Raw genomic sequence first — 13,279 nt, forward strand, 5'->3', positions numbered from 1 at the left:
CCTGGACACCGAGGTCGGGACGCGGCAGAGAGGGAATTGCAAGTCGAAGGCCGGACATTTTTGCCTCCCAGGGGTTGCCGGGTGAATTGGAATACCAGTGGTAGTAGTACATGGAAGCTCATCGACCATGGACGGGTAATAATGGGAGTGAAGAGTGCGGTCTGCGATTGAGCCGACAAAGCCCACCAATACAAGGTCGAGAAAGATGAGTGGCTAGGCAATAGGAGGGGCAAAAAAACAGAAAAAGCCAGAAGAGGCCAAGAAGAGGTGGCAGCAGATGGGACAAGTCGACACCAGTCAGTCAGCCCACAGCTTTTTTTTGCCGGACGACGAGGTTGTTGAGACTTGAGACGAGCTGAAGGTGTTGTGTACCGTTCCCAAGGCCAAAAACTGGAGATGCGACAAAAAGAGATGCGGGACACGTTGGAAAAAACCCCCACTCCATGTGATTGTGAAGATGGATGATGGATAATGGATGATGATGATGGATCAGGATGGGCGAGGGTGGAAGACACCGAAAAGTGACATGAATGACTTTCGGTTTAGCCAAAGGCAAGTAGCAGGTAAAGTATCTCCTGCTGTTTAATGCTCGAGGTATCGTGGCAGGTAAGGTAAGGTAGGTACTGAGATGAGGTTGAGTCCGGGCATCCCGCCAAAAAAGCTCTCAGTAAGGCCAAGCTACCTTAGCTGAGGTACCTTACCTTACTGTAGGTAAAGACAGAGCTCCAAGCGAGCCAATGTACCTCTTCCGCGACGGCAAGGGGAGTAGCTACCTACCTATACTACATTCGTGCTTCCTTTACCTCAGCTAGTTGAAAATGCGAAGTACCTCCAAGTATCGTGGGCTTTCCGGAAGTCCAAGTTATCCAGAGAAAATGCAAGCTGGACATATCACATCAGAGCAATCCAATTCAACTCTGTGCCTGAAGTGAGCAGCAACGAATCCCCCGGCAACAAGCATCCCGCCGTGTGGTGACCTCCTCTTCCCAGTGGCTTGTCTCGTCTGGTGTCGTGTTGTTCCCTTCTTGAGAGAATCCGGCCGCGGCGTCAGTGGTCTGTGTCTGGTCCCCCTTCTGCCCCTCCACCCCTCCACCCCTCCATGTGCCCCCCCTCCGGTCCTTGTCCACGCCCACGTCAGGTCCCCACCAGATGCTCAATAATTACCTTCCCGGCCGACATACGCAGTGACGGTACTGCTGAGGGACGCTCTGAGGCAAAAGGTGCTGCTGTCTGGTGTCGGAATACCAGAGGTACATTACCGCCTCCTCTCCCACTCTTTCTCATCCCTCTGCTTTTTTCTCTCTTCCTCCTCCTCGACGTCTCCTTTAAATTTCCTCCCTCCTTCACATCACATTCTCTTCTTCCCCTGATCGAGTTCTTTATCAAAAAAACTCTTGGAAGAAAATCAGACATCATGGGTTACACCGAACAAGATTGGAAGGCGATCAACACGATCCGCCTGCTCGCTGTGAGTTTCACCCGCCCGCCAGATTTTTACCCCGCCTACGCGCTTCTTCGTTGAGGATTTGTCGTTACCCCGCCATTGAGACCACCACCAACATCCACGATGCTGCGATGCTGTGATCATGTCATCTAGCAATGGCCGGCCGGCTGGCTGGCCTCAATGAGCTTTCTGTCGAGAGCCTCACCATCAATCCGTATCTGGTCAAGAAACTGACAGAGTCTGCGATTCCCAGGTCGATGCCACCTTCAACAGCAACTCCGGCCACCCCGGTGCGCCCATGTACGTATTCTCCCACACTACACGTATTGCACGATGGAATCTGGGCACAGAAACTGACCGATTCTTTTTCTAGGGGTATGGCGCCGGTCGCTCACGTCCTCTTCAACAAGTTCATGAAGTTCAACCCCAAGAACCCCAACTGGCTCAACCGTGACCGTTTCGTTCTCTCGTAAGTTGACCCGCCCGGACATGGCTTCCAAATCCCGAATCGAAACCCGTTGGCTAACTTTCCCTCAGTAACGGACACGGCTGCATGCTTCAGTATGCTCTCCTCCACCTCTTCGGCTACGGCGTCTCCATCGACGACCTGAAGAAGTTCCGCGTAAGTTTGACAATGACTCAAAAGTGAGAAATGAGCCATTTGCTGACAGACCCTGAAGACGGTCGACAGCATCACCCCTGGTCACCCCGAGGCTCACGACACCCCCGGTATTGAGGTCACCACTGGCCCTCTCGGTCAGGGTATCTCCAACGCTGTTGGTCTGGCCATTGCTCAGGCTCACACCGCTGCTGTCTACAACAAGGACGGCTTCAGCCTGTCCGACAACTACACCTACACCTTCCTCGGTGATGGTTGCTTGATGGAGGGTGTCTCTGGTGAGGCCTCTTCCCTGGCTGGTCACCTTCAGCTCGGCAACCTCATTGCCATCTACGACGACAACCACATCTCCATTGACGGTGACACCAACGTCGCCTTCACTGAGGATGTCGTCAAGAGATACGAGTCTTTCGGCTGGGAGGTCCTCATCGTTGACGACGGTGACAACGACCTCGACAGCATCGAGAAGGCCATTGCCAAGGCCCAGCAGTCCAAGGACAAGCCAACCCTCATCAAGCTGAGAACCACCATCGGTTTCGGCTCCCTTCAGCAGGGCACCCACGGTGTCCACGGCTCTCCCCTCAAGGCCGACGACATCAAGCAGCTCAAGGAGAAGTTTGGCTTCAGCCCCGAGCAGTCCTTCGCCGTTCCCCAGGAGGTCTATGACCTCTACAACAAGCACGCCGCCGAGGGCGCCGCTGCCGAGGAGGAGTGGAACAAGCTCTTCGCCAAGTACGGTGAGAAGTACCCCAACGAGGCCAAGGACCTCAGCCGTCGCCTCAAGGGTGACCTCCCCGAGGGCTGGGAGAAGTCTCTGCCCGTCTACACTCCCGCCGATCCCGCCATTGCTTCCCGCAAGCTGTCCGAGACCGTCCTCCAGAAGATCCACCAGATCGTTCCTGAGCTTGTCGGTGGTTCCGCCGATTTGACCGGCTCCAACCTTACCCGCTGGAAGGAGGCTGTCGACTTCCAAGCCCCCGCCACTGGCCTCGGTGACTACGCCGGCCGCTACATCCGCTACGGTGTCCGTGAGCACGGCATGGGTGCCATCATGAACGGTCTCGCTGCCTACGGTACCATCATCCCCTACGGAGGTACCTTCCTCAACTTCGTCTCCTACGCCGCCGGATCCGTCCGTCTGTCCGCCCTGTCCCAGATCCGCGCCATCTGGGTTGCCACCCACGACTCTATCGGTCTTGGTGAGGACGGCCCCACTCACCAGCCTATCGAGACCCTCGCCCACTTCCGCGCTCTGCCCAACAACATGGTCTGGCGCCCGGCCGACGGTAACGAGACCTCCGCTGCTTACTACGTCTCTTTGACCTCCAAGCACACCCCCTCCATCATCGCTCTCTCTCGCCAGAACTTGCCCCAGCTCGAGGGCTCCGTCATTGAGAAGGGTATCAAGGGTGGATACGTCTTGCACGAGGACCCCAACGCCGACATCACCCTCGTCTCCACCGGTTCCGAGGTCTGCATCTGCGTTGACGCCGTCAAGTACCTCAAGGAGAAGCACAACATCGCTGCCCGCGTTGTCTCCATGCCCTGCACGGAGGTCTTCGACTCCCAGTCCAAGGAGTACAAGCTCTCCGTCCTGCCCGACGGCAAGCCCATCATGTCCGTTGAGGTCATGTCCACCCTCGGCTGGGAGAGATACTCCCACGAGCAGTTCGGTATCAACCGCTTCGGTGCTTCCGGTCCTTACAAGGACGTCTACAAGGCAAGTTCCTCATTACTATTTCACCGCTGGTTGTCAGTCATTCTAACCCATGCTATAGAAGTTCGAGTTCACCCCCGAGGGCATCGCCAAGCGCGCGGTCGCCACCGTCGAATTCTGGAAGGACGTTCCCAACGTTCGCTCTCCTCTCAACCGTGCTTTCCAGCAGATCATTTAAAGCGGTCATATCCATGGGTAGAAATTGGTTAATTGGCGATTGTTCTTATTTTTTTTTAACGCAATGACGGACGTTTTACGGGGAAAATGAACTCGGTATATAGAGAGACCGTCAAAAATCCAAAGATTATGATTAACGCGAACTCGCGCTTTCCTGTACGCCTTAACCCACCCCATACCGTAGCCTGGTTTGGTTTCCGTACCGGGTCCTCCATGTGACCATGATCTCATTGCTCGTAATCCTCATGAAAGGACCAAATGCCCTGCCCCGACTCGAACTGTCCAGGCCACGATGTCGCTTTCCTCTAGGCATCGTGAACCTTCCACCTAGGACACCCTTTGCCCATTTTTGTTACGATCTGACCATACTCTCTCCCTCCATCGTCCGTCCTATTGATATCTGAATGTTTGTGTGTGTTTCAACGACCCAGACCATCTGCGTCGCCCGTCCCTTCTTCGGCCGCCCATTCCCGTTGGAACTCCCTACCCACCCTCTCGAGTCTGCCGGCGGCGCGGCGCGCTTCCATGGCCTCCTCGCCTGTCGCCGCGACCACCATACCGACCAGCATCGGCGCCGCATTCTCTGGCTCTTCGCCTAGCTTGCCCGTCTCAGGCATCGCTCTCGCTGACGCCCCCGCTGCGGAAGATGACTCTGCTATCGGGGCAGCGCCGGCGACACCCGAGGATACGGGTCTCGACGAGGACTTTGACGCCGAGGGGACGGAGCTCTCTCCGCCCGAGTTCGGCAGGGCATCGGCGCCGTTGAGGAAGGAGGCTAGGACGACGGGGCTGCCCGGACCGTGCTCGACAATGATGCGCTGGGCGGGGCCGAGGGAGAAGCGGTTCGCGGCGGCATGAGCAGTCAGAGAGGTCGTCGTCAGGGAGGTGAGTGCCTCGAGTTGAGATTGGGAGTGCGCCGAGGTCAGGATCGGGTTGAGGGCGCGGTCTGTTAGGTGGAGGGCCAGCGACGGATGTTGTGAGGGGAGGGAGGCCATTATTGGCGGTGGCTTGTATTTTGTCGGGTGGTCGGGCGTGTGTTCTGCGCCGGTCGAGAATGAAATACTGTCGCTGATCTGGAGATTTGAGACGGAGACGATCTTATGCCGAGAGAGGGAATTGAATAAAGTAGAGAGTTGCGACAGAATTGGGTAGAAGATCAGCAAGTAAGGTAAAGAAGGAGGGACGGGAAGGAAGAGAGACGGCGAGGCTTTGGTTAGTCGGGTAGGCGGGCGGTTTGGCGCGGGCTTGTGGGCTTGCGGCGGTAGTGGTGGTGGTGGTAGTGGTACTGGTTCGGCGTGAGGTAGTTTGCAGCACCCTGTTCGCACCCGTACCCCGCCATTACCCCGCCAAATGCCGTGCCCGACGCTCAAAGGTGGAACTCTTCTACCGCCCGTTGAGAGATAATTACGCTGCATCTTTAGCACCATTACCTATCTTCCGCCTGCATTCAGATGAGACCCCCACCCAAGAGATTACCGGGGCTATTTCTGAAGAGATGTGATAGGAAAGCGGGCTCGTATGACTGTTGACGATAAAGGAACGAGGGGGGATCTGGTGGGAGAGATGTGTCATGGGACTTTGCTGTGACGCAATGTCGAAGCTTGGTTAGTGCACAATTACAAGGGGCCATCTGTGCCTCCGTCCTGTGCATCCCTAATAGACAGGCCTCAGCGGCTGGCCCTCGTTCTCGTTGCCCGCTTCACGTCGGCAGACTTTGGGGCACTGCCGGTGCTATGACGCCTCTCACGGTTGTTCGCAGCCGGAGCGGCGAGACTGCCAGACGTCTTTGGCGAAGACCGATATCCGGGCCGTCCGTCCAGGCTCCGCCGGTGGTGGGAGGTTCGAAGACGAGCTGTCGCGGACGAGGAAAGGGGCTCGGCAACCCAGGTATCCGCGGTCGTCTCGACGAATGGTTTCTCAGCGGCTATGGAGGCTCGAGGGGCAGGATCTGCGAAGTGAACCGTCTTCTGACTGCGACGAGCCGTCGGTGTTCCCGGCGCTGTTCCTGGCGCTGTTCCTGGTTTCTCCTGTCGAGATTTCTGCGTCGAGCGCATGGCGTCTTCTCTTTCCGGTTCCTCCCCTATGGTAGACAGCTGATGAGCTGCGACTATAATATCGACGTCGTCTGAACTTGACGAGGGATCTTCGGATACCTGGTCTCGAGGCTCGGCTACGATTGTAGGTTGCGTCGCGGCCGGTGCGGACTTTGGCTTCTGGCGAGAACGCTTGCGCCTGCTGCGTTGTTGCTGTTGTTGCTGAGGCTCGTTTGCGTTTGCCACATGGATATCTTCCTCGCCAAACAGGTATCCGAGCAGGTACGCATCTTGGACTTCCGGGGGTTGGTGGTCCCAGCATAAATGATTGGTAAATCGCGCATCGTGAAGTTTGGCTTGATTATTGGGACATCTGGAGACTCGACACGTATCTGGTCCTGGAGTCAGAGTGAACTCATACGTTGTCGAGGGGCCGGAGCGGCCTGGTGGAACACTTACACATGTGTTCCTGACAATATGGGCCCTTGCGGTATCGAGGCCTCACGCATCCCTGCCGTCTACAAACGGCATGTTGAGCGCAGTATCGTGATTTGGACCCTGGATCGCAGACTCTCTGGCAGCCGGGAGTTTGACAGCGAGCGTCAGGCCTTTCGGCATCGCTGCTGCCTGCGCCAGCATTGCTGCTCGATACACACTGCCCCATGGCTCCTCACCGTCGCTCATCTGTTCCATTCCTCCAGCACAAGCTGAGAGGATGGACGAGAGTTGAGCAGGACATGTTCTGGAGAACATGTCAGCTCTCAACATGCTTTAATGTTCGAGCTGCATAATTGTGCTTGGGTCCTTTGTTGCCGCGGCACCTCCAATCATCTTGAATAAGCCAAGTCGTCCCTTGTAGAGCAGGGCGGACGTCTTTCAAAGGAACGAACGAACGAGACGCTCACCCCCTCTAGCCCCTTGCCCCCTGGCTCGATGCGTTCCCGCGCTGGCAGGCAGACAGGGTCCTTCACTGGGGTCCGAGATGCAACTTGCATCCATTTCGGACGCTGGGCCGTCGCCAACTGGACATCAGCGCAGTTGAAACGAGGGAGAGCTTGCCAATCAGGCGGTACCAAAGGGCAAAGGTTTGAGCGATTGGGACACTGAGAAGGCGATGTAAGGCGCCAACGCATTGAAAGACGACGGCTAGGTGGGCCAAAGGATGTGCAGGGGGATGGAGGGTGTTCGTCGCGTCGGTGAGACGGCAGGAGGCCCGCTTGGAAATATGTTGACTTTTTGCTATTTGTTGTTGCGATGGACTCGTCTTCTCATTCGACAGATTCCATAAGAGTGGCATGAACGGCATGATGTTTGACTTCGGGCGATGATTGCATCTTGATGATCACCAGTGGCGAGACGGTGTTAGTCCGATCGATAGCTGCTGGTAGCTGAACAGGTGCAGTAATTTGGGTGGTTCTAGATATTGATGGATCAATGTTACAGAAAGGAGAATACTGTGTATATCGAACGAGAGAGAGTCATTTTCTGGGAGGAGTTGAATCCTATCACGTAGGAAATAATCGTTTATTGGTGGTAGAAGTTTTATTCGATAAAGTAATGTCCAAACGGCCAGAAGAGGGTTCATCGGAACAGGAGGGGTGGCCCCTGTATGCTTAGCACACTTCACGCATAGCTGTTGCGCCTGCCTTCGTCATTGGGGGGCCCGCCCCTGTCAACCACAAACATTACGGATGAGTGCAGGTGGAATGTGGCTTGTTCTTGACACGAGTGGACAGCTAAGCTCCTGGGCTCGAGGCTGAGCGTTCAACTCGCAGCAAACATCCAACTTTACATTCCGCGCTCACGGCAACTTCTTCGTCGCAATTTTCTGCAACAACACCTAGGAGTCACTTGATCTTGTTTCACGACACACCCAAGCACCATTGCTTCCATCATGGCCGACGCTGAAGAGAAGGCCAAGGCCGAAAAGCTCGCCGCCGCCAGAAAGAGAGTAGGTTTACTTGCGGTGCGACCACCATCGGTCCATTACTCACAGCTTGCTAGGTAGAAGAGTTGAAAAAGAAGAAGACAAAGAAGGCCGCTGGTTCATCAAAGAAGGAAAAGGCCGAGCCAACAGCGGCAGAACCCGGCGTCTCGAAGGACAAGGACCCCGAAGCCGAACCCACGACACCCGCCGATCCTGCCACCGAAGACACGAAAGAGGACGAGAAGGAAGCTACGGAAGCTATCGCGGAGCAACCAGCATCGCCAACTGCATCTCAACCTTCACTAGCTCAACAGTCCAAGCTCCGTTCTGCGTCCTTCCGACAAGGATCCGTCTCCGCCGGCAATGGTCCTCTTTCGCCCAGCGCCGAGGCTCCTGAAGGCGAGAGTGCCACCGATATTTATCGAAAGCAGCACGCTCGGATAGAGGAGCTTGAGAAGGAGAACAAGCGTCTAGCCAAGGACTCTACCGATGCGGAGAGGAGGTGGAAGAAGGCCGAGGAGGAGCTGGCTGATCTGCGTGAGACTGAGGGCGAGGGCAAGGGCGGTCCAGACAGCCAAGTCGAAAACCTAGTAAGCATCACATTATACAACCATGCGCCCTTGAAACGTTTGCTGATAGAATGCCAAACAGAAATCCGAGATCGAGGCCCTTCAGCGCCAGAACTCTCAGCTCCAGCAACAAGCTTCCCGCGCAGGTGGCCGCCACGGATCCTCGCCATCGGTTTCGATGTCTTCTCCCCCCGCCGAGCTCGAGGCCCAGCTTGCCTCCAAAACCGCCACTATCGAGTCGATGGAGATTGAAATATCAAAGCTCCGCGCACAGGTGGATCGTCAGACTAGCGGCACCTCCTCCGAAAAGGAGCAGATTGCCGCTTTGGAAGAGAAACTCGCGCGATCTGAAAAGGCCGCCACCAAAGCGCAGCAAGAACTGACTGACTTGCGGAAGAACCTTGACCGTACGGCGGAAAAGGCTGTCCGTGAGGGTAGCGAACGCACGAGCGCAGAGACGAAGCTCCGCAGCTTGGAGCATGACCTCGCCGACTCGATCGATGCCAGGCTGGAGGCCGAGAAGAAGGCCGACGGCCTGGAAAAGAAGGTCACGACGCTGACCACGCTTCACAAGGAGCAGGACTCGCGCACTCAGACTTTGCGGAAGGAAAAGGAGCGCGCCGAGAAGGAGGTCAGTGAACTCAAGGCGCGAGTTGAGAGCCTCGAGAGCGAGAACACGAGGCTGCGGAGCCGTAAGTCCACCGAGGGTGGTGGCGGCCTGGATGACGACGGCGTCGACGAGCTCGAGAACGAGGAGCGCTTGCGTCTCGAGAAGAAGGTGCGTGACCTCGAAGCCGAGGTCTACGAGCTCCGCCACGGGCACTGGCAGGAGAAGCGCCGCGAGCTCAACAGCCCCAGCTTCGAGAACGTGGACCTTGGCGGGAGCCGGGGCACGTCGCCGTCAGCGCACAGGAAGCAGGCGGCCGGCGGTGGCATTGGAGACTTTTTCCAGAGTGGAATCAACGCTCTCACCGGTACCGGGGACGACGAACTGCTCCTCGACGACGACGATATGGACTTTGACGAGGACGCGTTCCGCCGTGCGCAAGAGGACGACGCCAAGAAGCGTATCGAGCGCATCAAGGAGATTAAGCGCACTCTTAAGAACTGGGAGGGCTGGAGACTGGACCTTGTCGAGAACCGGCGGGGCGGATCCGAGGGTGTGGGCGATGTATTTGAGGTCTAGACTTGACGTCTAGATATTTCATTTCTCTCTCCAGCGGCAAGGTCTACTGCCAGCTTCTGCTTAAGATGCCGAGAATCTCTTAGCTTTGTAGACTTGAATCTCCTTTGACGCCTTATTATGGAGCGTCATTTTCTCCGGTTTCAGACGCTTGGGAGGAAGTACTCTCTCCAAGAAAGCGTTAGGATTTCTTGGGTTCAAGTCACAGGTGTAGAGTTGAGGGCTCTTTTGTTTTCATAGATTCGAGGGCCTTTTGAGCTCGGGAATATGTAAGAGTACAGGTAGACGAGAACTGATATCCAAACAAAGTGAATTTCAACGAGCGTCACTGAGCTTGGTTTTCGTATATGATTCAATTTAAACGTGATGAATGTCTGGAAACGTATTTACCCCCATATCCTCAGTTCCCTTTGCTTTAGCTCACTTTCATTTGGATGCGGCCGATATCTCAATAACAACGAGTTGTACTTCACCGGCCCTGGGACCTATCCGACGTATCTACCTACTCGGTTGAGTCGCGCGGAGTCTACTTTACCTGGCGATGATCGTCACTCGTGCATCCTGCAACCACACCCCCTGCCTACCTTGCCTTGGTGATTTGCCTCAGGCAAAAGCCACATGTGACAACGCGTTCCTAGTCACTTTTCTCTCGCACAGTAAAAACGTGTAGAGCTTTCTTTTATTTTTTCGGCCTCACGCGTAAAGCACCCAGCTTCAGCTAGGGTTACGTCATCCACATTCATGTCCACTTACCAAACCAGTCTTTGGCAACTCCTACATGTTCACATTCTGCAGACTTTCATCATATTGTAGGAGGAGATAATTAAGTTAACATTGAAGAGGAGAAGAGAAGTTTCATCTTGATTTATGGGGGTTGTCAGGATACCATACTATCATCAGAGGTCATCCCGTGTCTATGGTACTACACACTTAAGAATGAATAATCGTTCGCAATACAAGATAGTAGAATTACAAGAGTTGTTTTCGGTGCTGAGAAGAACCTGAGAAGCGAAGGGAGGAGGCATGAGTTGAGGAGGAGAGGGGAAATGTACAATCTACCATTTGCCGTCAAAAGGAAAGGAAAAGGGTGGAAAACAAACTCCGGAAAAACATGTGGTATTTCTCTTCTTTTTTTGTTCCATCTTTCTGGTTTCCCTCTGCATACGCTCTGCGTAGCGAAGGGGAGGGGGGATATCAAAAAGTAGTCGTCATCGTCTTCGGGCTTTCTTCGCCACCGTAGAAAGCCGTGGAAAAGAAAAAAAGTCGAGTATTGATTTTCCCCGTAGAACGCCGGTTTCCCCCTTTCTGTTGGATTACCCATGCCGTTAAAACTATACACGGCGTCGTGTGACCACGGCCAAATGAGACAAAACGGAATTGTATGGATCATAAAAAAGCAGATTTCTGCCCTAGAACGCCTCGTCGATGCGTGTGTCGTAAGAGTGTGTACGTGGTGTGATGGTTGGTGTGTGCGGTGAGGTGTCGAGTCGAGGACGTGGGGGTTCAACGTGGAAGCCTGAAGTGTGAGTCGTGGCCGCCGGGTGTTAACTTAAGGTGTGGTGGTGTGGTCGTAACGCCGTAACGGGAAGTTCGGGAGGAAGCTGTCGCTTTCGGGAAGAGGCGCAGGCGTTGCGTCTGATTGTCACAACATCGTGGCGGTGGGAGCGCCGAGCCCGGACGGATCGAGGTTCGTCCGCAGCGCATCCTGAAGCTCCGCAATCTGCGACATCATGGCGAAGCTGTGCTGGCCCTGTCTGTCGAGTTGCTGGCGAAGCTCCTCATTCTCCATGCGTACGCGCTTGATCTCCTCGCGCAGCTCGTCCAGACCAGCGTCAGATCCCTTTCGGGAGCGCTTCCGCTTGTTTCCTGCACCGAATCCAATGGCCTTGTCACTGTCACCGTCACTATTGGTTTGGATGTCTTCTTGGACCGTGCTGGAGCCGTCGCTCGTGTGTACTCGTCGGAGATGCTCATTAAGGTTCTCTTGCCGCGAGAAGCCCTTTCCAGTGTGGCGCTTGCAATTCGGATGGGGACAGTTGACCGTGTTCTTTGGGCCGCCGTGCTTGCCGTGAACTTCGCGCTCGTGGCGGAGGAGGCCGCCGGAGTATGTGAAGCCGGGAAGCTTTTCGCAACCCTCGACAGCGCATCGGTAAGGTCGCTCGTGTTTGTCCATGTGTTTGCTGCGAGAAAAAATTGGTCAGCATCATTACAAAGTGGCAAAAGCCTCGATGTTTGGTTGACTTACCTCCATTCACATTTCCGGGTGAAGATTTGCGTCTCTTCCGTGCATCCCGGAAAAGTGCAGTAGAACTTTCCATCGGGCTGTTTCGTCACCTCGCGTTCGGGCTTTGGTATGCACTTAACCCTCGATGTAGGAGTCGAGGCCTCGCCCTCGTCCTTGTTGTTTGATGGCAGGGGCTCGGGAAGCGCCGGAGGAAGACTCGAAGGAAGGGACGCAAGAGTTGGAGGCGCTGAAAGATCGAGTCGCGTCGCATCCGGGACGCCAACGGATGCATCGTCAAGACCGTCCGGCATCAGAGACCGGTCGTCGCCGAGCATCGAGGACGCCGGATTGTAGGAGGCGAGGTCCGGGACGTCGGATGCCTGGTATTGCCCAGTCTGATCGAGGACATGGTCGTGATCGTGGTCGCCGATGGGAGGATAAGAGCCATCGTGCATGAAATTACGGGGTTCGTAGACGACGCTCATCTTGACGGGAATCCTGTGGTTGCTGGATGAAGCTTGTGATGGGGGAGAAGTGATGATCGGGAGAGGTCGTGATCGTGAAAGAAGTCGCGACTTCCGGGGCGTTTGCGGGGACTCGCAAAGAAAACGACAAATAACGATTCCACAGGAAAGAAATTAAAGAATCGCCGCAGTGAGGGATACTGCGACTGCGGTTACTTGATAACGCGTCGCTTCGTCAAGCTTGCAGGTGATGAGCTCCGATGCTGCGAAAGGCAGAAAAGTCAGTTTGCCTGAAAAATCTGGCTGAAGACGTGGAAGCTGGTAGCAAGCTGCGTCAGCCACATGGGCATGGATATGGATTATTCAGCCAAGGTCCACGTGATCCTTGTTCGCCACCAGCCACTGTACCCACTTTTCGTTTGTTGGCTGTGGCGCTGAAGGCAGAAGATGGATGCTTGCACAAATAGCTGTGAGGGAACCCACCAACTTTTGAGGATATATGTCTTTAGCTTCTTTGATTCAATCTCGGATGTACTTCAGCTGGGAAGGGGTTCTTGTTATCGTACCTTGGGAAATACCTGGAACATTATATGCTTGCCAGGTCTAGGCGGCAAAGCCTTTGAGTGACTCTATTTGGTTGGTGATGGTGTCGTCGAGATGCCTACCAGTGACTCACAGCCGAGACGCATTAGGTTGGCCTACAAGGCTGTCAGCGCAGGGGTCTGCGCACTTTGACAGTTCAGCTGTCTCGTGATCATCACTTAAAGCCCAGGAAGCTCCGATTAGCTCTTGGAGATGATACTTAGGAGGTGTATAGCTCAATATGGATCAAGGACTCACCTGTTGCTTACGGAGGATTGTCCTAGAAGATCTTACAGCCCCAGATCCACGATAATCTAGACGGCGATTGGTAATCCTTAGC

At 55.0% G+C, this 13,279-nt stretch overlaps 5 protein-coding genes across 5 annotated transcripts; 2 read left to right on the forward strand and 3 right to left on the reverse strand.

The window, feature by feature from the left end:
* Positions 1-1,414: 1,414 nt before the first annotated feature.
* On the forward strand, positions 1,415-3,958 carry BDZ83DRAFT_722188 (transketolase; the record flags this gene model as incomplete). The annotated part of the gene is made up of 6 exons (XM_060512448.1): positions 1,415-1,468; positions 1,698-1,744; positions 1,818-1,913; positions 1,982-2,066; positions 2,125-3,783; positions 3,842-3,958. 6 exons carry the CDS (start codon positions 1,415-1,417, stop codon positions 3,956-3,958), a joined length of 2,058 nt encoding a protein of 685 aa, XP_060361438.1.
* A 418-nt stretch (positions 3,959-4,376) lies between these two features.
* Positions 4,377-4,952, reverse strand: BDZ83DRAFT_654853 (uncharacterized protein; the record flags this gene model as incomplete). Its single annotated transcript, XM_060510760.1, has 1 exon — positions 4,377-4,952. One exon carries the CDS (start codon positions 4,950-4,952, stop codon positions 4,377-4,379), a length of 576 nt encoding a protein of 191 aa, XP_060361439.1.
* A 672-nt stretch (positions 4,953-5,624) lies between these two features.
* BDZ83DRAFT_722190 (uncharacterized protein) lies at positions 5,625-6,654 on the reverse strand (the record flags this gene model as incomplete). The annotated part of the gene is given in 2 exon segments (XM_060512449.1): positions 5,625-6,433; positions 6,450-6,654. 2 exon segments carry the CDS (start codon positions 6,652-6,654, stop codon positions 5,625-5,627), a joined length of 1,014 nt encoding a protein of 337 aa, XP_060361440.1.
* A 1,015-nt stretch (positions 6,655-7,669) lies between these two features.
* On the forward strand, positions 7,670-10,009 carry BDZ83DRAFT_632339 (uncharacterized protein). The gene is made up of 3 exons (XM_060508962.1): positions 7,670-7,941; positions 7,995-8,507; positions 8,569-10,009. The coding sequence occupies exons 1-3, from the start codon at positions 7,885-7,887 to the stop codon at positions 9,670-9,672; spliced, it is 1,674 nt and encodes a 557-aa protein (XP_060361441.1). The 5' UTR covers positions 7,670-7,884; the 3' UTR covers positions 9,673-10,009.
* A 1,176-nt stretch (positions 10,010-11,185) lies between these two features.
* Positions 11,186-12,547, reverse strand: BDZ83DRAFT_465376 (C2H2 transcription factor). The gene is made up of 2 exons (XM_060503252.1): positions 11,915-12,547; positions 11,186-11,849 (listed from the first exon to the last, which is right to left on the reverse strand). The coding sequence occupies exons 1-2, from the start codon at positions 12,376-12,378 to the stop codon at positions 11,312-11,314; spliced, it is 1,002 nt and encodes a 333-aa protein (XP_060361442.1). The 5' UTR covers positions 12,379-12,547; the 3' UTR covers positions 11,186-11,311.
* Positions 12,548-13,279: the final 732 nt, after the last annotated feature.

This window comes from Colletotrichum acutatum (genome assembly GCF_030867785.1).
Source record: "Colletotrichum acutatum strain CBS 112980 chromosome Unknown BDZ83scaffold_97, whole genome shotgun sequence".
In the NCBI taxonomy this organism is placed as follows: Eukaryota; Fungi; Ascomycota; class Sordariomycetes; order Glomerellales; family Glomerellaceae; genus Colletotrichum; species Colletotrichum acutatum.